This window comes from Mugil cephalus, chromosome 5 (assembly GCF_022458985.1).
Source record: "Mugil cephalus isolate CIBA_MC_2020 chromosome 5, CIBA_Mcephalus_1.1, whole genome shotgun sequence".
Classification (NCBI taxonomy): Eukaryota; Metazoa; Chordata; class Actinopteri; order Mugiliformes; family Mugilidae; genus Mugil; species Mugil cephalus.
The window spans coordinates 24,871,314-24,897,077 of NC_061774.1; the positions used below are offsets into that span (position 1 = coordinate 24,871,314).

The following is a 25,764-nucleotide window of genomic DNA, read 5'->3' on the forward strand; positions in this document are numbered from 1 at the left end:
CCTTCCAGACGGAGCAAATGGTTTTGGTTTTAAGTCTCATTAGCTCATGTCCTTTTAAATAAACAATCCAGGGTATTTCAGTCATTTCGTTAAAATTTCCTCCTCTACGGTCAATGAGTCGTCCAGGAATCTGTCCTGATTTCAGAATCTATTTCTACGTGGACAGAAATCGCAAGAGGCCATCGGCTGAAGAGGCTGCTGACGACGAATGATCACTTTGTGGAAAAATCAAGTAAACAATAGACGACACGAAAGTAAACTTTCCTCTTGTGCACATTGCTTCTCAGAGGTGTCAGTGGCAGTGACACGTGAGAACTTCCATTTCCTCTGAGATCAGAGAGAGAGAGCGAGAAAGGGAGTGAACATCTTCACGTTCCAAAAATAGTTCGGTGAAATAAAAAGCACCACAAAGGGTTTAAGCGCAGAGCCTCGACTCAGGCGCCCGTCAGCGAAAGGGTGTGACATAACGAACGCGACACCGAGAGGCTAATTAGAATAGGTTGGTGACACATGCGAGAGTTCAGGCTGAGTCCCCGTTTTTTACCATCTGCACACATGCTTGCACACATATTTTAAATGTACAGGTTTATTACAGAGAGGTTTATTGCCCAGCTGCTACCTCGAAGCATACGATATTCATTTTGGAACTACATTCACAGCGTGTTGAGCACAAATTAAACGTGTTGAAATCGAAAATTACGCAGAGAAAATGCTGCTTTTTAATCTGTTACATTTTTAAACAGGTGCAAAGCTTCTCTCCGGGAACTCCGGCTTCCTCCCACCGTCTAAAGACATCTCTCTCTGTTAGTCATGAGATACGACTGTAGGCCTGTCTGGGGTATACGCCACCTCTCACCCAGTGACAGCTGGGTTAGGCCCTGCGACCCTCCAGAGGACAAGTGCTTACAGAATGAATGAATGAATGAATGAATGTAAAACTACAATTGTAAGTTATGCAATGGGAGTTGGGAATGGGAATTTTTGATCGTTCTTCCATGAGCACTTTTGTGAGATCAGACATTGATGTTGGACAAGAAGGCCTGGCTTACATTGTTCATCTAATTCATCCCAGGCTGAGGTCAGAACTCTGTATAGGCCAGTACTGTTCTTCCACACCAATCTCACTCAATCCTCATGTCTTTGTGGACCTTGCTTTGTGCACTAGTTCACAGTCATATTGGAACTGGAAAGGCTTCATCCCCAAACTATGCTCCCACAAAGTTGGGAGCATGGAATTGTCCTAAAATCTCTCGGTATGCTGAAGCATTCAGAGTTCCTTTCACTGGAACTAAGGGGCCAAAAACAACCCATAACCCCCCTTTTCCTCCACCAAACTTCACACTCTGCACAGCGCAGTCAGACAAGTGCAGATTGGTCCCCCAGGTTGCCAGAAAGCAGAAGCGTGATTTGTCACTCCTGTGAACGCCTCCACTGCTCTAGAATCCAGTGGTTGGTGCTGTACACCACTGCATCCGACGCTTTGCATTGCACTTGGTGATGTTTGACTTGGATGCAGCTGCTGGGCCATGGAAACCTGTTCCGTGAAGCTGTCTACGCTCTGTTCTGGAGCTAATCTGAGGGCCACATGAAGTTCTGAGGTCTGTGGTGATCGACTGGAGCTGCTGTCATTCCCAAACACTTCCACTTTGTTGTAAAACATCAACAGGTGACCGTGGAATATTTAGTAGCGAGGAAATTTCACGACTGGACTTGGTCATTGTACCACGATGGAATTCATTGAGCTCCTGAAAGCGACCCACTCTTTCACCAATGTTTGTGGAAGCAGTCTCCATGCTGGATTTTATTTGGATGGGTGAGTGAATACTTTGGCGATTTAGTGTATATGTATGCATTTATGTGTTGAGTTGATTTGAGAGGAACAGCTGCCACACTGAGAAGAACGTGTCAATTTTTATTTATTTTTTTTTTTTTAAAGAGAAACTATTGGCAAACCATAAATCTTCATCTATTTTTCTCAGACATTGCCACCAACTATTGTACTGCTGATGTTGTTGACAACCTGTCATGAATGTTAGCCCTGTTTGTCGCCATTCAGTTCCTCGCATTTCTTAATAAAATCATCATTTTGCACATATTAGTTTAGCTTATCCCGGGGACAAGCCTTTAAAGGAGCCCTTAGATGTATCCACTGTAAGCACTTAGTCCCTTTAGGAAATAATGATTTTGGATCGCTTGTTCTTTGAGCTTAATGGATGTTAGAGCTGGGCGCATCGATCTAAATATCGATAGTATCGATACCAAGGCCAGTGTCGGTATCGGATCGATACTAGCGTGCTGAGATCGATACTTTTGTTACAGGTTTTCATTTATACGTCCTGAAACTTAATCGTCACTGAATTCATGCAAGTGCAGCTTCTCTCCAAGTCTGTGTGCGGCAGGAGCTTCTCTGTCCTCGTAGATATGGACAGAGTTTAATACTCAAATCCTAGCTTCACAGCAGCATCTCACAACTGGAACCGTCGCCGTTATTGAAATGCGTCGGTATTCGGAAGAGAAGACAACTACACGTTCCTCCCACTGGTTAGGCTGATCGGTGACTCTAAGTTGACCCTAGGTGTGAGTGTGAATGTTTGTTTGTCTCTGTGTTCGCCCTGCGATAGGCTGGAGACCGATGCCAGCCGGGATACGCTCCAGCAACCCCCACAACCCTAGTGAGGATTAAGCATAACACTTAATACCGCTTAATCCCCACTAGGGACGACTACACGGGATACAGACTCACTTCTGTGGTGGAAAATTAATGAGTCAACATTTCCCTCTCTGCAACTTTTATATTTATTATTACTGCTTTTGTTTACTTGTTTGCTTCACATCTAGACTAAAGTTCCATACTGTTATACAACATTAATATTTTAATATAACTGAACACAGCTCAACAAATCAAACCGAACCAAGTCTGTCGTTGTTACCATAACATTTGTCGTATAGAAAAAGTAATGGGAACGAGACATTAATGTTTCCTACTTCACGGGGGGTGGATAAATATTTCCCAAACTGACACACTTTAAAACTGTTATTCATTATTATTTACGTTCTGACTTCGGTGGCGGTTCGTTGATAGCCTCCCGTTAGCCTGGATAACGGACAGTAGCCTCACTGGAAGGCTAGATAGTTAACTTCAGCTACCAGACTAGCTATACTGGGAACTGACACCGACCATAAAAATAATTTTCCAAATTCACTTACCGAATGGTCTCGTAGGAGTTGCAGTAAAGCAGACAACTAATATTTTTTATTTAAAATGATCCAAAATGGACCAAAACCTCAAACTCAGCCGAAAGGTTGTCATTAGCTACGGTGAGGACTAGCAGAAAGACCAAGGCTAGCAGCTAGCGGCCTCTGGCAGCGCCCATGGGTACATCCGTACAGTTGTCATGAATAGTTAAATAAACCAATGAGACCAAAACTGTTTTTTGTACCAGGCTGTAAACATGTTTAATAATGCTGTAAAGTTGAGCTTTTTAACATCTATGGGGTCTATGGGGATTTGCTCCCTTTTGCAGCGAGACTCAAGCTGCCACTCGATGAACTGCAGTTTTTCCACTTCTGCATGGGCTTCATGGCTCAGACTGGCAGGTTGCCGCCTGAGTATCTCCCAGCCCAAGTTGAGATCCCGCTCAAGAGACACATCAGGTACCTACTACACCCGCGATGAGCCAATCAGAAACTGAAAATTCAAGTTGACTTCCGTTTCAATCAAACTCTCTCACACATACTACCACACTCGTACATATGGGACATCACTCTCATCATGCTGTTCCTACCCTAATGGCATGTAAGAGAGTACGACAGTAAGAGTGCGTGACTATAGTAGTGTTTGTAAGAGAGTATGATGTAACACGTGAGAGCAAATATGAATTATCACTTGTACACGTGTAGAATGTGGCAGGTAAATTATTTTAACTACTATTTCATTCATCGTTTATTAAACGTGCTCTGTTTTATGTCTGTAAAGTGTCTTTGCGCTCTGAAAAGCGCTATACAAATAAAATGTGTTATTAAATACAGTGATCTGTTTGTTTTTTAGGAGCTTTATCAGTGAATAAAATCCCAAAAATGTCCAAAACCAGCAAAACTGTATTGGAACTCCCTTAACTACTTAAGTTTGGTCCTGAGTCACCTGAGTGTCCTGGTGGGACGTCTGTTTCACTGACGAGTTCTGCAGAAGTCAACAACACGACGTCATCCGGGAGCGCAGCTGACTTTCTATTAAGTTTTTAGATGTGGTGACCTTTACCCGCAGGCTCAAACCACTGAGGGCCTTTTTATTTATTTATTTCTTTTTCTTTTTGGTCCTGAGATCAAGGAGAGAAACAAAGCCTGCGGGAATAACTCACTGATCATAACCCTGATCTGATCCTCCACTTGGTCGGTTTTCGAGGAACTCGAGAATGGCAATTAAAATCTTTTTCATTTACTGGCATTTCTGCTTCACATTTTACCTAAGAATAGCGCAGCGTGAATCACGGACGAGCTGGCTTTTTTCTCTCCGTGCCCGCCAGCCACCGGACTGCATGAATGAACACACTGGTCCTGTTCTCATGCTTTGCTGCTGCTGATCTTTTCTGAATGCTCTCTGCGACACCGTCCAGCTCCCCCAACCACCCCTCCATTCCTCAACCCCCCTCTCCTTACCCGACTTCTGCAGGGCTGGTTGGTTAAACCGCTGAGCATTAGTGGGCGTGAGCATGTGTGCGCCTTGTGCTCGTAAGGGCGCATGCGAACTGAGGCCCGAAGGGGAAAGCCTTCCACACAGATCCAAGCCAGCTGCCTTTGCTTTAAACAGTTTTGTGCAAGAAGAGTTGTTCAGAGTAGAGACTTGCATGCACCCCCCCTCCCACCCCACCCCCCCCACCCTACCAGAGGGCTCAGAGTACACTGGCGAAGCAGCTGCCAGCTCCACAAACAGCAGACGAGCAGCTACAGATGGTAGCGTTTGGCGTTTAGGAGCCCGTAGGAGTGTTCCTGCTTCAGATTCTCAGGGCTCAAAAGGGCCCTCGCTGCCCTGACGGAGAAGTGGGAGGGGAGAGGAGAGGAGAGGGGGGGCTGCAGCCGTTCAAGCAAACTGACCTCTGAGGTTAAGTAGAATCAGTTTGCGTGGAGGTCTGTGGTGGAGGTGGGAGGAGGGAACAGTCGGTGGGAGGTGGGAGGCCACGGCGGGGCTCCTGCACTTCTCAAGAAGGAGACGACGCCAGGAAGCAGGCAGAGAGGAGGAGATGGCCACGGGAGAAATCACAACTCTTCCCTCTGTACCTGAAGACGGCGGCAGCGGCGGCTTCCCCCCCGGGAGCTTCAAGGACCCCAAGAGGCTGTACTGTAAAAACGGGGGCTTCTTCCTGAGGATAAAGTCGGACGGAGGGGTGGATGGAATCCGGGAGAAAAACGACCCCCACAGTAAGTGCTTCCACCGATCCGCTCCCCTTCTTCTGACTTTGCACGGCGACACAAAGCTTCTTTATGTACTTTATTATAAGGTGCAACAGTAAAAATAAAAAAAAAATAAAAAAAATCATGGAGGAGCGATGTGAATTTTCCAGCTCCCCTTTCCAACTTGTTAGGAAACGGTGCGCTCTGGAGGAAACTACAGTTACCGCTACACCTCAAACCTTCTCGATCAATGGAAAGTTTTATGGAATGTGCGTTATGCTTTTAGTAGACGAAATCATCACGGTGCTGAGTCACGCCGCTCGCTGCGCGGTTCACGTCACCCAAAACAACACAACAAGGAGTTAAAAGCCGGAAAATAAAGGAGTTCCTGCCGTAGAGGTCATCGCTCACTGATTGCTTTTACTGTAAGTTACTTTCGTCAGTGAAAAAGGAGGAGGTTGGAGTTTGTGATTGAGGGGGGGAAACACGCCTTCTTGGAAGTGCGTTTTCCCAGCGTACGGTGTGACATTTCGAGCGTGTGCGCCCAAACAAATGCCCGACGGAAACAGCTCGAGGAGCGAGGAGGTTCTATTTTTAGAATGATTCGATTACCTTAAATTACAGAGAATGTGAGCATCGGTGTGGCAGCATCGTTAGGGTGATAAATCAGCATTAATCTTTTTTATTTTACCAAAATTGCTTCCTAGTATAACTGCCCTCAGCTACACTTCATCAATGCTCCTCTTGTTTAGACCACGATAGACCTGCCAGCCGTCGCACACGTAAAGTAGCCTTAGCTGTTAGTGAAATTAGTGAAACACGGAACCCGGGGCATCCAAGCATCCTCAAGTAGGAGTTTTGTGCGACTCTCTGCGACTATTAAAGTTGCCACAAATTGTTGCCCTCACATCCTCAACCCCGGGGACGGTTACGGATGAAACACAAACTCTGTAGAACCCGAGATCAGTTTCCCATCGTTCATAAAAGCTGTTGGGACATGAAATACCCAGAGAACATCAAACACACCATTTATTTCTTCTTCTTCTTCTTCTTTTGATGTGTGCCGTGAATCTTCCAGGCTGCCGCCCTAACGACAGACAGATGCGTATCTATCTAAGGTCTTAATGTGGATTAATTCTGGACAGAATTTAATGTAACTTACGGGGGCCCCTGCTTGGTGGTTTGGCTTCATGCAAAGTACAACATGCTCTGCCCAGGAGCAGAAATGTCTCCATGTCTCGAATCTGCAGTTGAATTCTCTCTGCATTCAGATTAAACAGCATATTCAGTGCCACAATTAAACACTTTTTGGGTCAGTTTATATCCAGATTTTATATTTACTATGAGGTGGTCTCCTCAGGACTTGATCATTACCTTTGCGACTAACTTTATGCACATTTTGACCTATTTTATACCGGATTGCTTGGTCTTCTCAAATCTGACGTGTGTCCAAAGAAAGAAAGAAAGAAAGAATGTGAGTAGATGCAACTTTACAGTGTGGTAGAATTCTTAGTGTTGGTTTAACCAGTAGTAGCCCTGATAAATGTACTAGTACTGAGTGGAGTTAACATCCTGCAAGTTCAAGATCCTTCATGAGGAAATTTTGAGGAAATTTATTCTGCATTTAACTGTTTAGTTCATTCACACAGCGCTGCGTAGAGTTTGTATGAGCATTAGGAACTTTAAGTAATGCAATTATGTTTTTGGCACCATATTTAATGATATTTAAGACGATGTGAGCTCGTAGTGGCTTGAAATTGTAGAATGCAGCTTTAAGTATGTGTCTGCTCTTTAAGAACAGTTTAATTTTTCTTCGTTGCTTATCACTGTGGTGTCTTTTTAGCGTCCAGCATCTTCTTTTTCTGGCTCTGCTGCGCCTGTGTAATCAGTTTCTTGAGCTAAGTTTGCCGTCTCACGTTGATTTGTAGCAGCAACCTGGAGCCTAAAATGTTTACGTCTCCCTTATCATTTTGTTAAAACACAGAATCTGAATCTGAATCTTTGAATACACAACCCGCAACTGAGCTACAAGTGTTTCAAATGAACTTTCGTCTTCACCCTCAGTAAAACTTCAACTCCAGGCGACCTCGGTGGGGGAAGTGATCATCAAAGGAGTCTGCGCGAACCGATACCTGGCAATGAACAGAGACGGACGACTGTTTGGAGCGGTGAGTGACCTGGATCCGGGTCTTTGCGTTAACAAAAGCTACACTGTTCTCTTCCTTTCTGTTGTGTCAGTCGCATGTTACACTTTCGTTACCTAAACAGATTGAAGCTAACGTTTCAGCCCGATCCTTCTCACACCTACTCTGAATTTGTTGAGCCCACAGCTCCGTCACTAGCATCATTTACTCTGCACTGCTTTGGAAACCAAATATTTACCAGTGCCCTGACAAGAAATCCTCCCTGTCTGAAAATAATTAGGTTGGCAGCGTCTCTGTCTCGCGCTTTCCGAACAAAAACGGAGACAACAATTACACAGAGATGTGTCAGAATTAATCATATCAAGGCAAAAAAAAATATAATGATGAATATAAAACTAAAAGTTTGTGGATGAGCAACAGATAAAAACACGTCCTGTTTGTCTTGATCGTTGTTACCAGTCCATCTATTCTCTATTCTACATGATGTTCAGTTCCTAATCCCAACACAAATTAGGTTTAATGCCAGTTGTTGTAGACTCCAGACTGTTATGAAACAAAAATGGATAGAGAAAATGAAACTTAATATTAATTAGCTTTTCTTGATGACATTGTCGGTCACACAATGTGGACAGTTTGTTAACCAGAGACATATATTAGAGAGAGTCCGTCCAACCAGGGAATGGAGCGTCTGATCTGTCCCTCTATGCTGATTGGTTCTGAGCTGGTCACATGTTTCATGGGCGCCATGTTGGATCCATCTAACCAATATTCACCCATAGAGAAGTGGCAATAACAGAGAATAAAGTTGGATTAAAAGTTAAAATATGACACAGTGCTCAGCCTACGGCTCCAGCACAGGATCAGTATTGTAACTCTATTGTTTCCCCAGTGAAAAAAATAAAAATAAATCAGAGAAAGTTATGGAGCAGAAGATTAAAAGTAAGAACTGGATGTCACCTGATTTCTCCCTATTATGTGATGACGTAAATGTCAATGTCTCTCTTTGACGTTTGTTAAGATTTTAAAAAGGAACCTTGATCTCAAAAACACCCAACACCTCTTTACAAATGAATGAAGTTTGAAGTTAGCCTAGCCTTATGCTAGCCTCATGCTAAATAGGTATCTATACTAAAGTCTTAGTTACACATAACTTTGCCTCAGTTACTACTAAGTTATTATGGCTAGCATGCTAATGTTATAATGATAATACTAAATAACAGTAAGACTAGTTTAATTTTCACTATTTCTGAGAATTCATAACTTTTTATTAGTTAATAATTTCAAGAATAGGAACAGAATGGGATGGAGGGTGCTCGTCGTGGAGAAAAGCGACCAGGGAGCGATGGGACGTCTGATATTTGCAGGGTTTTATTGAGAAACTCTCAGCGTCTCCCAGGACGACCGGGCCTGACAGACTGAGCGGTGGAGGTGGGGGTCGAGCAGTTCAGCAGCATGAGAGACAAAAACACTTTGACGTTCTCAAACATCGATGTGAATCAGCTCCCACTGACGCTGCTCCGTTGCTGCAGCGTTGTTGTTGTTGTTGTTGTTGTTGTTGCTGTGTACACTGGAGCTGCTGTTGTGAAATGTTTGCGACTGATGTGGTTTGGTGGTTGTGAAGGCTCATGTAAAGTCCGTGTAATTGGAAAGAATCATTTCCTCCTAATGAGAAGCCACAGCGAGGAGTTGCCACCCAAAGTGTCGCTCGGGTGCTGCTTCTACTTTTGTAGACCATTAAAAAAAGAACACACACACACACACACAGTTTATGCTGCCAAAATAAACCATTAGTGGTGATGGACATAAAATATTCCCCTGTTTTTAGCTTATTTTCTAATTGGACTCCAAATCACGATGCAATTAAGAGTTTGGATTTAGAATGTGCAATTAATCCTAATTTTTCCCACCATGTTGTGCTTGATAATGTAGCGTGGATTCTCCATTTGTCACCTTATTTCAGTGATTCTCAACTGGGGGTCCCCTAGTGGTCTGTGGTGTAATTACAAGGGGTTCGTGAAAATAAAATATCTTTTAAAAAAGATCATATGACATTTATAGAAAGTATTTTACTATATGTGGCTGAGACCTTTATCTACCAAAACTAATAACATCCGTTGTGTAATTTACTTATTTTATCAAGACATCTAGCTCCCAGTTGTATTGTTCAGAGTTACTGCATGATGCTGTTAATACAAATGATGCTGTTTCCGTGGACATACACCATTCATCTCTTAACAGTGCTCTTATTGTGAAACATCTGTAGGAAGGTGTTAACTTGGATGTTCAGGTTTAGCACTTAGAAATTAAGATCGAGGTAGATCAAAAAACATGCAGAGGGTCCAGGACCCCCAAAAGTTGAGAACCACTGTCTCATTTAAAATGGTGCTGCCCTCTAGTGGCTGGAAATTGTTAAATACAGCTTTAAGAATCTAACTAATGTTCTGCTGTGCAGTTGTTCCATACACATTGTGAGTGGTATGAAATCTAACTTAATTCCATGTAACAACTTAATTGGGCTGCTTTCACTCATTGATCATCTACAATTTATTTTGGCTCATAAAACTGAAAACCATTGATCATTTGCACATAAATTTAATTAAATTTTGTTCTAGGATATGTATGAATCTTTACTTCTTTTCAATATTTATACCAATAATGAATGTCTTAACATAGACCATAAGTTTTTTTTTTCCGTGTCAACTAATAGTTTGTGGGCCTTCCAGCTGTAAAACACTAAACAAACCCAAAAACTATACCACTGAGGAACATGTCAACAACGTGCATGTTTTCAGTGCTAAACTTGTTTGTCCCGAGCTTTTGCATAATGAATTAAACAAGGCAGACTGTGTGGTAGTAAACGTCCTCTGACTAACAGCTTCGTAGCCGTGCAGTCACAGTCAACTAAATACAGAAACTAAAACAAAAGCCTCTTGTTGGACAGGGTGTTGGGCAGCTAACGCCCAGCGAGAGCCAGATTTTGGCCAGACGTTTGGTAATTAATGTTCATGCTTTGTACAAAAAGTGAAAAGAGGTGAAAATAGATGTCAACAAGATAAAATCAATCCAATCATCAAGACTTCTTTTCCTGGATTTTGATTCAGTTTACTCTAGTAATACTCAAAAACTAACCCTAATCCTAAACTGTAGTTACGTACATGAAAAAACAAAAAAAAAAAAAAAAAAATGGGTTCATTTCCATGAAACACAGAGCAGGAACTCAACTTAAAAATAAAGGTGGCATTTAGTCTCGGGTGGTTTAATGTGGTCATTTAATGTCATAAAATCCCGAAATTACAAATGCCCTTTACTCCTAACAAAATATATTGAACAAATTCAATTTAAAATCATCCAACCAAAATAAAGTTTTCGGAAGAAAACCAGACACATCTTTGACGTTGAAGTTAAACAGAATTCATGTGCATACACACAGAGAGGATCGGAAAGTAATAGAATGACCTTACTTCCATTTTCATTAAATTGTTACAGAGACTCTGTCGTAAAATGGCACAGTTAAAAATCAGTGCACTTAGCATCAAATTAAACTTATAAGTCCTCCTCTTCTTCTTCTTCTCTCTCCAGAGACGAGCGACGGACGAGTGCTACTTCTTGGAGCGACTCGAGAGCAACAACTACAACACCTACCGCTCCAGGAAGTACCCCAACATGTACGTGGCGCTGAAGCGGACCGGCCAGTACAAGTCCGGAAACAAAACTGGACCGGGTCAGAAGGCCATTCTCTTTCTTCCCATGTCCGCCAAGTGCTAATCTGGGCGGTCTGACGGAGAGAAGATACGGAGGAGAAGATGTGACGGCAATGACGACAGCTTTCCATCAACATTGCCCAAAACAGCTGTGATGCTTGACTGTTATATATATATGTATATATATATATATATAACAGTTTTTATTTGTTATTATTAATATTATTATTATTTTAAATCCTGAACATTTCTGCTTCTGTTCAGCTTTACTTTTAAAATAGTACCACGTCTTCACACCTGGCCGCTTCCCTAGAAAAACAGGATTTTACTTTAACCACCATCTCTGGCTGTTTACTCTCAAAACTTCCCTCAGTTTATCTTATTAAACTAGATCCACAACGCTCTTAAATCATTTAATGTGACTGTATTCAAGATTTTTTTAATTTCAACATACAAAATTTAGATCAACAAAAAATAAAATAGACTAAACACACTAAAAGCAAAATCCAAACATCATGCTTTAGAAATCTACTTCATATTCCCTCCAGGGACACTTGATATTAAGCAAAACTTGTGTGCTTAATTTTTTTGTATAATGTATAAATGAAACAAACCATGAGAAGTTTGGAAGTCATTATTATATTAATACTCTAGCAACAAAATAAGTTCTTTCTGCTACGATGGTCTGCCGGACCAATCATATCTTTTGAGTGGGCTTTATGTGGTGATGGACACAACAGTAAAGCTAGTTGGCGCTGTGTCTTTTTTTGCCAGTTTTGTTTCTACTTCCTGTTTCGCTTTCAACAATGGCGACTGAAACTTTTCCCGAAACGTCCCTGAACACGACTCATACAAAGATTTATATCTCTGAACTTCCTCAGTTGGCTTTTCCTCCATCTTTATTGATCCAAAACCATCAATTCAAACGTTGTGGAGAGAATTAGCCAGAAATACTAAGCGCAATAATACTACGGCAACCAAGTGGACCAATTGTAGTTCAGTTACATACCTGGTTTGGGGTGTAACGCAGAAGTCTAAACTGCCAATAACAACAACGTAGTCAACCATGTCATCTGTCATTGAGTTGATTTTCTTTATAACAAATGGCTGCCACCAAGGAAGTGCAATGATTCTACGTCTTCTAATCCGAAATTCTTATCAGAATCAGAGTCTGGTAACACTCATGCAACTAAGCAGACAGACGCCTTAATCGCTTTAGACTAGTTAAAGTCATTTTGTCTGTTACTATAGATGTAAAAATCCTGTATTCCACCCTGATAAAGTATAAATATACAACTATAAACTCTTCTGTCCATCACTGCGTAAAGCCCATCTAGGTTATTTGATTGACCCACCAGATCTTTGCAGGAAAGACCAACGAGAAACTAGTTTTTGTTTGGAAGTGACAACCAGCTTCCAGGCAATGAAATCTTTATAGAGAAACAGTTCACAGCAATTAAGGCTTTTGTTTAGAAGCATACACACACATTGCTCTGATTGGTTGTATGATTATCCAGTGGCGTGCAGAAGCATTTTATTCTCTGTGTGGCTTGATTCAAGCCCAGTAACCGAACTGAGACCACCGTTAGCAAGTTGATGGTTAGCTAGGCGACAAAACGTAGCTTAACTTGTTCCCGACGACCAATACGGTAGATTTTATAGTAGTACCTTTAATAAAAATAACATTACTTACAGTGTTTCCAGTTGTGGACCATGGCAACCAAAAGGTGTTGAATAAACCGTATGAAACTGCAGCACCTGAAGAACCATGGCGTTTGTAAAAAAAGCCACAAAGTCAGTGTGCTTTTTGTTCAACACCTATGAACAGTAACAGTCCAGCCATAAATACACTTTGAATATAAGTAACACTGACGCCCAGTGGTTCAGCATAGCTAGCAACCATTTTCTTTCCTATGATTTGGAGGGAAGCTGCCTGTGGTACAGCTGGTAGAACATCCCTGAGTAGACGGCGGGCAGCTCCTCCATGGTGAGGTCGATCTTGTCGAAGCCCAGCTCCAGGCCGTGGAGCAGGAGTCCGGCTACGCGAGAGGTGATCGGCGTGGTCTCGTTGGTTTTGGCGAGCTCGCGGAGGTCGAGCCACTCGCAGCGCAGGCACTCCTGGGTGCAGAAGTCGATCTCGTAGGTGAGCGGGCTCAGTCGGCAGATGATGTACATGTCCGACATGCCGAAGGCGCCGGGGTGGTTGTGCTGCTGCCGGATGCTGAGCAGAGATCTGAATTCGGAGCGAACGCCGGTTTCCTCAAACACCTCGCGAACGGCGGTCTCACCTGAGAGAGATTAACCTTTTATATATGGAGGCATTTAAAAGATCCCGCCAAAAAAAACAAACATATTTATATTCTCTTGTCAGTATCTTGTCTTGCTTTTTAAGATGTGCGGGGAAAAGGGAAAATATTTTTATGTAATAAACATTTGACGCTGCTTTCTGGGTTGGGTCATGTATATAACTATAAAGCTGCTTTTTATTAATTTTTTTTTTTTTAAAAAGGGTGAATTTGGAGAGACAAATATATCTCACATGCCTTTTTTGTACAGTTCAAATGAATGTATATGTATCATCTTTAAAGTGGCAATCTTGGAAATCTCAGTTTCGGTCTCTTTGGCGCCACCTGTGGCGAAAAGTGGAAACTCCAGAGATTCCCCACAATCCGCAGTCAGTAAGCTCCGCCTACTGGCGTCATTTAGCGACAGACATTCATTTTCCAGTTTGCCACTTTAAACATGAACTCCGAGGATTTAGCTGGATGTACTGTATTAGTTTTTTTTTTTTTTTCTCTCCATTGAGCGCGACATACTCACCGATATTTTCTCCTGGATCTGACAAACCGCCGGGGAACTTCCAAGCATTCTTTGTCTGCAAGTCAAGATTTAACATCAGTTGTGACAAATGGCACTGCTGTAAATGTAAAAAACAAAACGTAACAAAACAAAAACTTGGCCACAGTCTAGAGGGACATGTTTAATGCACCCTTTTTATGATTTACGTCTTAAACTCCAGAGACTTTGTGCTGTGGTGAAGTGCGTCTTCCAAATCCACTTATCATTGATATTTAATAACAGTATGCTGCTGGTTAAATTATGACGTCTATGTGTGTGTGTGTGTCTGTGTATATATATTTTTGTAGTTACTGAAAATGTTGTTATATGCTACGCTTCTTTCTATTTGTCAGAAATACAAATTTAATGTAATGTTTAATCTTTGAGGAACACGAAATGCACTACACCATATTTTTTCATATATTTTCAACAAATTGCTATATTTTTGGAGGCTGTTTCTGAAAATGTGCTGGTAGAAAGGAATAAAGAGATCTTGTGTAACTATAATTGATGTTTTGTTTTTTTTTTTTGTTTTTTTTTGTTTTTACAAAATGAATAGTTTCGTCCCCACAAGAGGAGCTGTCAGAGCCAAATGTGAAAATCATATTCGCCAAAGATTTCCTGGAACAATCTAACAGGAAATGACGACCCGGTGGTTAAATTAAACACGCTTGTCTGAGACTTTATTCAGCTGTTCAGGGTGAAATAATGATTAAGTCCACAGGGCATGTGTCGTGTGTGATGAGATTGATAATGTGTTGGTTTCATTTCAGGAAGTTCATAACCCTCAGTAAGTACTGAACTAGCTTGGCCTATCTCTGCTGCCAAAGGGCCAGACTGTTATAAAGAACATTTCCAGTAAACGACTCGATGAGGATGAGGAGGAGGAGGAGGAGAAGGAGGAGAAGGAGGAGGAGGAGGAGGAGGAGGATAGATAAAACACTCCCACACTTCCAGGCCACTAAATGTTTCCCTCTGCTCCTGGATAAAAGCCATCAAGACACATTTTACGCTCTGGAGTTACATGACTGGGACACATGTTGCATGATGAAAGGACGACAAACACTTTAATCCTGTTAAATGGAATGAAAACTACAGTATGTGATGAAGATTGAGACTGAAGACACAGTAGGACAATAATACTCCTCTAATAATCGGAATAAAAATATTCCTCTAATAACCTCGTCATCCTCTTAACGCTACAGTATTATATGGCTACTTCTCAGTAAAGCTCTTAGCGTTCAAAGTTAACTCTTAAGGCTCTTTTAGCGTACTGTGGGACTAGACGCCATAACCTACGTACTGTACGTAGCCTACGCCGGTGTGTAACACCACCCAAACACTAGTCGGCGCTGTGTCTTTTTTACAGTCGACTTCATTTTTGTTTCTACTTCCTGCTTCACTTTCAGCAATGGAGAAAAAAAATATTCACCAAAGACGAGTAGTACGAATGTTTCTATTTCCAAATCCTCGATGTGTTCCATCTTTATCGATGCAAAACAATCAATTGCAAAACGGCCAAGATGAAGAAGCAGCTGGAAATACTGAAGCGGAAACGCGTGTAGTTACATTTCGTTAGGGTCTGGTTTGTCGTTGTAGCTTATGTGTCAACTTAACGTCGTCACCACTATTTGTTGTCATCATAGACATTAAATTAATTGCTCTTCAAAAATGAAGCCGAAGCAAGTGGAGCTCCCCCTGGTGTCTGGATGCAGTATAGGCCATAAGCTCCTCCTCCTCCATGTTAGTGGGCGGGACTTTGTTCAAAATAAAACACGAGAATAAATAATATGTTCTGCAGATGCAACGCGCCACAGCAGAACCACTTTCTGCTAAACATTTCGGGGCATGTAAACACATGTCAGATCATTTTATTAAGCGTCCATGTAAACGGCTGCTGCTGGAGGCTGGACTCTTATCAGAATGAATTTGTTCATGTTGAACACATACTGTCCATGTTAATGTAGCTGATGTTTGTGTTTATTATCTGTGAAGTTACTGAAAATATGAAATTTTCTGATTACTTTTTGGTAGAAAAAACTGTACAAACCTCAAAATATTTCAATTACAAATCATTTAATTTGAGAAGTCATATATACTGATTATATTTCTGTCTTTTATTTATAATTTTTATAATATTTTTTTTATAATTTTTTTATTTATAATTATAATTTTTAGACAGAAATAGATTCAAATATGCTGCCTATGATATCATAACCTAATTATTACTAACACTTTAATCAACAACCAGAGTTTAGGTTTTTCTTTTAGTTTAGGCAACTAATAACTTGACTGACTCCCTCATTCACATTAGCCTGAGTTAGACCCCATCTCTAAAAAACATAATTGGTTCCCAATTACTTTCCTAAATCACAGATCTGTGTAGAGATGGTTTGAAAAGAGTCCTGTTGTAGGCCCACAGCGGGTTCTCTGTGCCGACCCACGCGGCTGTTTGAGCGCATTCAGCTCCTGTAAACACTGTGTTTGCTTTAAGGTCGGCCCATTTCGTCCGGAGCTATGTTAAGTGTGAGAGGAGCCGACGGTCCGTGTGGTTTTTCCATCCACATCTGGGTCGACCCGAGGCAACGAGCTGGGTCGTCAAATAAACACAACTGATCACAGATGGTTTTAGCGGCGCTGTGATAAACTGATGCTCCAGGCTGACGATGGACAGATCAGCATCCAGGAAACAGTTATTAAACAGCCAGACTGTTCATTTCTCTGGGGATTTTTGTATTATATTATATATAAAATGATCACATATTAGGATTTTTCAGATCTCGTTTTCTCTTATGTTACTGAAAATATGCCTACAGTTATTAAAAAGTAAAATGTTTTGTAATATTTTGTGTATTTAATGTACGTTTCGTTCGAACAGTGACACGTACCTTGTTTTTGTCTTGGACAACGAGGACTTTTCCTCTGGACTCATCCACGACTGCACCTGGTCAGAATACAAGAAGAGATGAGATGAGATAATCCTTTAATGGATCCCACAGTGATGAAATCAACCAATCAATCCATCAATCCTTCAGATATTACAGATGCCGTTCCTTTTTGTTTTGACTGCATGCGTATCCAATAATTCACTTTTCAGTTTTCTGTAGCCGCTTCGTGGAGAAGATGCGCCACAGACCCAACAATTTCTCGTGAATTTGAAACTTCGTCGGACAAAATTGGAAAATACGGACGCAGATCAAGTGACATCGGAGACAATGTCAAGCTATCAAAGTTACGAAAATGCTGATTCAGCAACAACGGATATATATGGGTGGTTAGTGACACTGGACGCCACAGGGGACTTGTTTTTTTTTTTTTTTTGGTCGACATAGTTTGAGTGAAGTGAAGATTCTCAGCTGAAGCTACATAATTAAAGTTATTTACTTGTTTATTAATATCTCCCAGAAGTTGCACTTTTTTTTAATTTAACATATTTTGCATGAAAACACCAACTGAGTCCGTTAAAAATGTTGTGATATTATGATTAACGCATGAAGAAGTGACTTTTACATGTGTGTTTTCATGCTGTGATATTATATTCCATCATCTTTTTATTGAACAAATTTAAGAAGTTGAAAGTTTCCTTTGATTTGGGTCACATCCCGTCACTAAGGCGTGATTAAGAGGTCGTGTGTGTATTGTGGGCGACGTTCGTTTTGCTTTTTTTTTACGCATTCGTTAGCCCACCCACCAAATTCACAGTCGCTGCTACTACAACCGCAACAACAAATCCACTGAACGGAGGCCGACGTTTGATCATAAGAGGCTAAAATGGAATTCTTTACTTCCTAGAAATAAACAAAGTCTGGGTGACTCAGCTGAGCTCGAGAGCGATGTGAACATCCCTCCACAACATTTAATGTTTTATTTTTCTTCTGCGCTTTGAGTAGATGCTTTCAGCAGGTAGTGACTAAGAGAGGCAGCTATTTTGATGACAGGAGCAGGAGAAGGAGGACGAGGAGGAGGAGGAGGAGGAGGAGGAGGAAGGGGGGAAAGCGAGCCACTTTCTTTTCCGGTCGCTGCGTCTGCCCGATGACCGAGACTCGCCTCCGTGAATAAATGTCGCAGATGTGTAAGGAGGGATGGGTCGCCTCGAAGGTCTGACTTGGACTTCCAAGTGGAAATTGATGTCATCCCAGATCCTTTTGCCATATGGCAGAGGAGGAAAGGCTGGTTTCTGCTAAAGGGAAGCTATCATTATGTAGCGTTGGGTCCAGGAGTTAAAAAGCTCAACAGAGAGAAAAAAAAAAAAAAAAGAATTAGACCTGGAGCAATGAGAGGACTAGAGAGAAAAACTGTTATGAGGTTACGGCCGGACATGTTTTTTCTAATACTTATATAATATTTTGCAATTATGTTATGTACACCGATCAGGCATAACATTATGACCACCTTCTTAATATTATCTAAGTCTCCCTTGTGCCTCTAAAACATGTTGTATCTCAATAGAGAATGGACATGTTTTGTTTTTTTGTTTTTTTAACTGTTTCGAAAGTGTTTTTGTGTCATTGAGGAGTGTCATCGCTATGGGGTGGGGGTGTCTGGTCTGGTCTGGTCTGGTCTAGGTGGGTCCTACATGTCTAAGTAACATCCACATGAATGAATACCAGGTCCAAAAGTTTCCCAGCAGAACGTTTAATTGTCAGAAGATGGTTAATGTTATTTACTTCTCCTGTCCGTGGTCATAATGTTACACCTGATCGGTGTAATATCAGCATATACCAGTGACTTTTAAACAAGAACTGGAATTTAGTTTTGTGTCTGAACAAAAATTATTCTCATCATGAAGAATTAGCTGCTTACTTACAAATTCTTTTAACTGATTAATTAACCCAAAAGGCAAATCACAAGGTCATGAAAATTCAGATTTAGACTGATGATGTATCCACCTAAATTATTCAAAAGTATTGATATCGGTATCAGCGATACTGGCCCTGTATGTACTTGACATCAGATCTATCGGTATCACACACCATCACTACTATCTACCTAAATGACTGACTGCTTCCCAGTCAGTTACATTTTTGTCCTTAGTGTGTGTGTGTGTGTTGTTTGCATTTTTGAGAGTTGAGGACGGTGCATTTCAAATTCCTAAGCTTTGTTTCATCATCACACATCAGTTTCATTGTGAAAGAGACAAGAGTTCTGGAAACGTGAGGGGACTTTCTGATCCGCATCCCTCACAGAAAGATGCTGTGGACATGTCCCGACATGCTTCAGCAGCATCTCCCCACCGCTCCGCCGGGTGAAGGTAGAGACGGAACTCTGCCCTCTGCTGGACAACCTCGAAGTCAGCACGCAGACACTTCCATCCACAACGCACGGCATGAAAACCAAACCTCCACATCGTCTGCTGATTCAAGTCAAGTAAATAACAAAGGATGAAACGTAAAACGTTTGTTTAAAGGTCTGGTCATTTTGTGCTACGTCCACGTTCTTGTGAACACGTCACATCACCTGATGTTTACCCAACCCGGGGCAATGTTTACATCATAAGGAGCTAATATTATTATGTGCTTTTTACATCATCATCACTCAAAATCTAGTAAAAGATTCCTTCTGACTGAGTCAGTTTGTTTAGACTGACGTGGTTATAAGAGGCGTTTTATTTCCGGTGATTACAGTGTCAACAAATCAAATCAGAGAAGGTTGGATTTACCACATTAAGTGTTTATTAATTGAATGTTTAATAAGACTCATAGTAAGAGCATAGTACCATGTTTTTTTTTAAAAAAACTCGAAAAACCTCTCAGATATTTACAGCTATAACACTTTCAGGCTCTCATGAGGTTGTTTTTTATAAATATTTAGTGTAAAAGTGCAATGGAAACACTTTTTTCCCGTCACTGCCGTCACCGCAGAGGACGCAGGGGGTCATGTGACCAGTCCATTTGATGAGAATCCGAGAGAATTGTGGGATATCGCAAGACGAGACTTCGCAGAAGTCACAGCTCATTCACCTTTCAATGGAAACACGTACTTGAAATTTACGAAATGTCACGGAAACGCAACTTATGATGACTAAGTCACTGCCACTCTGTAAAAATAGAGCCCACTCAAATGATTTGACGACCGACTACAGACTGTATAAAAAGTGGACACAATGACATCTCCTGAAAAGTTAACCCTTTAAGACCACTTGCGTATATATATTTAGAATCGCAACCAAATCAGAAAGAGAAATAATTGTTTTTGCATATAAAACTGGAGGAATTACACTTATCACATATTCATCGTGTCCCAGAGCACTGTTTCCTTCCACTAAAGCCAGTAAAAAGCACTAAAACAAAAACTTTATAATCCAGACCGCGGGCGTAGAAAAATGCGTCACTTCCATTAGTTGTGGGAAATGTCGTGGCCTACCCCTGGGCTACTCGCAGGACATCCCATAATAACAGGAGGTGACGTCAGAAAGTTAAGAAAACACTCAAAATAAATTTTCTGTGGTTTGAAACCTTTACAATTTTGAGGGATAAAGCTACGATATTTACGTATTTACAAAAAAATATTTTCCTTTTTTTGTGGCTTATTGAACTTTTTAACAGTTTATTTCATTTGTGTGAACATATGTACATAGATATTATTAATCTTTGGGATGTAAAGGATGTTTTGATGTATATCAAACTAAAATATGGCACTACAGCATGTTAAAATGTAAAGATATGCTCTGGCGGACTTGTTCTGCGGCAGGTCATAAAGGGTTAAGTGTGGAGCTCCCCCTGGTGGCTGACTGCAGAATAGGTCATAAACTCCACTTTTTTTATTCCCCCAAAGATATTTCATTAGACCTGCCTTTAACTTTAACTGGAGGACGCATTTTCCATGACATAGTTTCTTCCATGTCTCCAGAATCCAGCCTTTATGCTCCCTATCAAACTGAAGCCATTTTTTCCCAGTTAGCCTCACTGATTAGTGGTTTTCTTAAGGCTACACAGCCGTTCAGTCCAAATCCCTTAAGTTCCTTTCGTGTTGTATATGTGGAAATCCTCTCCCTTTCACTATTAAACATAGTCCTGAGTTCTAATGGTGATTTTCTTCAATTTGATTCCACCAAACTTTTAAGTGACAGGATTTTTTTCTTCCTGGAAAACGATGGTTCCCAACTCGATTCAAGATTCAAGATCATTTTATTGATCCCCGCAGGGAAATTGTTTTATCCAAGAGCCTCAAGACAACAGAGAAAATAAATGTGTGACCAGATATAGACATAAGAGTACAAAAATAGAATAAAAAATCTTAAAAGTAGTGTGGGAGTGAGGTAGTAAGTTACGAGAAATATTCTGAAAATAAAAAGTTCAATCCACAATCACAGACATGAGATATATGTATGAACATTTAAAGTGTTTCAGTCCAGATTCAAAGTGTCTCAATGTTAAATTAAGTGTCTATAAAGTATCTATTTAGTGTCTTGTATGCAGATGCAGATGCAACAGACAGTGCAGTCACCCAAGCCATTAACCATTAGCCTGCTAACAGTTAGCATTGTGCACTCGGATTCACTATCCTTCCAGTTTATAATAATGCTGCGCTGAACAGTTCTTAAGACAGTTTTAGTAGTTTCTGCTTCAGTCTCCTTAGATGTTTTCCTTGCTTGATGCATGCCAGTGATTTGACCGTTCCCAAACAGAATAACATATTTTCTACGATCATGTGTGATGTGTCTTTCCACATGGTTGTTTAAGAAATGAGGAGCTATTCATTGCATCAGTTGGGATTGATTTCAGCTGACAGATAATCACATGTGCAGTAATTATCAAATAGGAGGCTCCTACCTATTTGCTTGACTAAATCCAGGTGGCAACAGTGTATTTATTGATTATTGTGACATTTTTTAAGTAGTGTAACTATAAGATAATATGTTCTGAGTTGAAGACCTACTGGTTACACTGTATTTTTCCATAAATAGTCAATAAGTGACCGGTACTGGGCATCAAATGTGTGTTTTGACTTTTTCTAGCTTCAGGACAAAAAATCTCTACCTGCCACTCCGACTTGGTGAGTTGCAAACCCGGGCAGTCTGCTCTCCCCCTCTCCGAGCCACAGAGCCATCACGGCGTGGTCGCTCCTGGCGTGGTGGAAGCTGAAGCCGTGAGTCGAGGCGGCGGCTGCACATCGGCTCAGTGAGATGGGCACCCTCAGCCACACCGCCACCTTCCCCTCGGCTTTCCACCGGCTCAGAGAATCTTTGGAGTCAACAACAGGCACCCATAAGGTTTGTTTTTTTTAAAAAAAAAAACGTCATACATCCGTTTCTCTTATTAAACAATAAAAGTGTACAAAGAGAACAGGAAACTTGTGGAGGATACGACCTAATAAAAAAGTGAAAAGCTTTTAAAATCCGTTAAATTGGATTCTCAAGAGGAGATGTGATCGTTAAACGGATAAGAGAGAATGAAAAACAGCAGACACAATCTGCAGGAAGTAGCAGAGCCTCTTTAAGCCAGATACACAGAAAAAATAAATAGTTATCAGTATATGCAAGATAATAATTTAAAAAACAACAACGATGTTTTAAAGACTCGACCCTCGCCTTGAAGCGCAAAGAAAGAAAGATATGATACTCAAATCATCACCAATATCTATTAGAATATTATTATCATTATTATTATTATAAGTCAGGTTAAGTTTTTATTTATTCTGAGGTTCGCAGTTATGATTGACATGTTTATCCAAAAACCAGAGAATGAACGGGTAGTTAAAGATCTGTATTTACCTTATTATCGTCAGATTATTGTTATTTTCTAGTTAAAATCAATAAGTGTTTGGTGCAAAAAGAGTCGGGGGAAGGATAATTTTACATGCATTTCATTGATGCTACGCAAGCAAAGGATGTTTTCATTAAAACACTTTGCTAATGTACAGTACAAGGTGGAAAGAAGGATTATTGTCATCACTTTATATTGTATAGTACATTCTACACTGTATATGTTTAATAATATAGTCTGTGACAGTTCATCCGGGTCATTTTATATCCAAAAAAACAAGCTGAAACGAGCCCAACTGGACATTTAGAGCTTCTTTTTCCACTCATTTAAACTCCAACTCCACGTCTGTTAACCGTCTTTTTGGGATGAAATAATAGCAACTAGACTTTAAACACTCATCCAAGTGACTTTTTAAACTAATTATTATTATTTAAACTATTTACCTAGTAAATAATTCATTATGCACTATATTACAACATTATATTACTAGCTTAGATCTTTTTATTGGATTAATTTTGCACTTCTGATTAAATGTCAAACTGCGTTTCTACCTTCCTCCTCAGCCTATGACCATATTGGACCAACTGTTACTATATCAGCTTCTATTTCTCTAAATCACAATGAGGAGATGAGCTTGAGGAATCTGTCGCTGACGAATCCTGGGAGGCTGCTTTGAGCAGAGTACACAGCTTATTATTGAAAATACAAGTCATCCATTGCATCCCTCGGACAAAACTCAGGTTGTCTAAATTTTTTTCGAGCCCTTGCAAGGCGAGTGGAAGGACTGCAATCCCACAACATTTGCAAATTGGGTCAAATACGCGCTTTACTTTCTCAAACCTCATTGAAAAGATCAGCAAAACATAATATAACATGGGTGTACTTCCTTGACTATACTAAGGCTCACATAAAGCTCTCTACAGAGTATATGGAGGCACATATTCCTCATAAAGACAGTGATTGACTTCCATAATGTCACTGACAACTAGTGGTCACCCCCTTCCCTTTATGTGGTAGATTATTTTCCTTTTTCTCTCTCTTGTGGGTATTGTCTTTATACATTTTGATTGCGTGTGTGAGTTACTTTAATAGTGTAAAAATGTTACTCAGGTTGTAATGTCCATGTCAAGCTGTAATAATAATAATGATAATACAAATGATCAAACTGCATTTCGTCGTGCATGCCCTCCTAGTATTACGCAAAGACAATAAAGGTGAATCTACTCCCATCGGCGTGCAGACCTTGCAGTAATCTGCTGAATGAACTTTCGCTGATGTCCTCCGGTAGTCCCGTCTCGGCCAGGTTCACCGTCACCCCACCGAACCGGTCCACTTTGCCCGTCAAGGCGCTGCTTCCCCGCACGCTCTGCAGCTGAGAGCGGGCCACGGTGCAGGAAAAGGCACGGACCGAGTTACCGCAAAACCGTCCTCTCACCCGAGGCAAAAGCCTGGAAACAAAGGCGCAGCTAGCCATGTCACAGTAATATCAAAAAACAAGAATGTTTTTTTAAATGTTCAGTACATTCAAACCGGCATGGCTCAGCTGTCCGGTACAGTTACGTAAAATCCGCTCTGGAGGTTGCATAAATACCGTAATGACCAGATAAAAAGAGCCCGAGGAATGGCTAGCTACAAAACTGGCTAGGTCTGTAGCGGCCATGGTCTCAATCAAACAAGTGCAAATATAGTTTTTGATTTCCACCATGGCATGATGATAAATTCGGCTGTCAAATATCCCAGTTAAGCTCTTAAAGTCAGTTTATTATGAGTTAATAATTTCAGCATTTAGTTTTTTATTTAAAAAGCTATACATCTACTAGCAGTGGAAAACTAGAAAAAAAATCTGTTTAGTGTTTATATGTATGCTGAATATAAGACTGCTTCATAATATTGTAGACTTCATCTTTAATTAATCAGAAATTGTGTTTTTACTAGTTGTTATCCAAGAAAACCTAAAATTACAGGATTTTCTTATTGAATTTTGAGTAGCTTTCTGTTTGTTGGTTTGGACAGCTTCAATACTATTACACAATACACATAAGATAGGAACAGATCAAAGTAGAATAAATAAATAAATAAAAAACAGAATGGAGCAAGTAAAATGCCAATGGTCAATAAATAGAATAAATAGATAAAACTTAACGAACTAAAAAAGCACCCACATAAAATATAATCTGGAATTTAAGAGACAAATAGCAGAGGAAATAAATGATTTCACAGATATGTAGAGCATCCCGACGGCCAGAGGGCAACAGACGAATTTCACAAGCAAGCACATGACCAGGAGAAGACAAAATGTTGGTTTCTTTCCAAAGCGTTTGTTGGTTTGTTTTTAATCTCTCAGCGTAAGGCTGGGAAACAATCAAGATGAGAGAGAAACACATGAGACTGATAAACGCGACAGAGGATAACAGGACTGACTGAGAAAGAATTCAGTTTGTGGAGAAGATGAATCCTCTGTTGCCCCCACTTCAGTAAAATCTACAGTGTTGCTCGTCAAAAAAAGGTGCCTAGATACCAGTTTACCACGGATGATGCTGTTTGCAGCTGTGTTTTTGTTGTGTCTAAAATCATGAGCCTCCGTGGCTTAAACGTTTTTCTGATTTTTAATTAGAATCACATCACATGTTATTATTATTAATATTATTTTGTAGTCACTTCACTCGTAAAACCTCAATCAGAGACGCTACTAGGCTTTACGGTAAAAGGGGGCGGGGCTAAACCTCAACCAGGAAGTGTCTAAATTCAGCCTCCAGCTGCTGCTACTACGGAACGGAAGCGCTGGACCGGAGCACTGTGCAGCTTCTCCTGTAAAATCAGCGGCCCGAACAATATTAGTTGTATTTAGTCGTTTCGATAGTTACTGTCCTGTAATAATTTGTTAAATCATGTCCAGCTAATTAGGACTAACTCATGTTTAGTGCTAGTTGTGAAACGTATGAAAGTTAAATCTATGAAACTTTAGAAATCATATATCTATAACACAGA

At 40.7% G+C, this 25,764-nt stretch overlaps 2 protein-coding genes across 2 annotated transcripts; one reads left to right on the forward strand and one right to left on the reverse strand.

Annotated features, from left to right (window-relative positions):
- The first annotated feature begins 5,118 nt into the window (after nt 1–5,118).
- On the forward strand, nt 5,119–12,612 carry fgf2 (fibroblast growth factor 2). The gene is made up of 3 exons (XM_047585303.1): nt 5,119–5,415; nt 7,453–7,556; nt 11,112–12,612. Exons 1-3 carry the CDS (start codon nt 5,238–5,240, stop codon nt 11,295–11,297), a joined length of 468 nt encoding a protein of 155 aa, XP_047441259.1. The 5' UTR covers nt 5,119–5,237; the 3' UTR covers nt 11,298–12,612.
- A 35-nt stretch (nt 12,613–12,647) lies between these two features.
- On the reverse strand, nt 12,648–24,341 carry nudt6 (nudix (nucleoside diphosphate linked moiety X)-type motif 6). Its single transcript, XM_047585302.1, has 5 exons — nt 24,019–24,341; nt 22,051–22,254; nt 16,960–17,015; nt 14,054–14,108; nt 12,648–13,521 (listed from the first exon to the last, which is right to left on the reverse strand). The coding sequence occupies exons 1-5, from the start codon at nt 24,248–24,250 to the stop codon at nt 13,145–13,147; spliced, it is 924 nt and encodes a 307-aa protein (XP_047441258.1). The 5' UTR covers nt 24,251–24,341; the 3' UTR covers nt 12,648–13,144.
- Between the last annotated feature and the right edge of the window lie 1,423 nt (nt 24,342–25,764).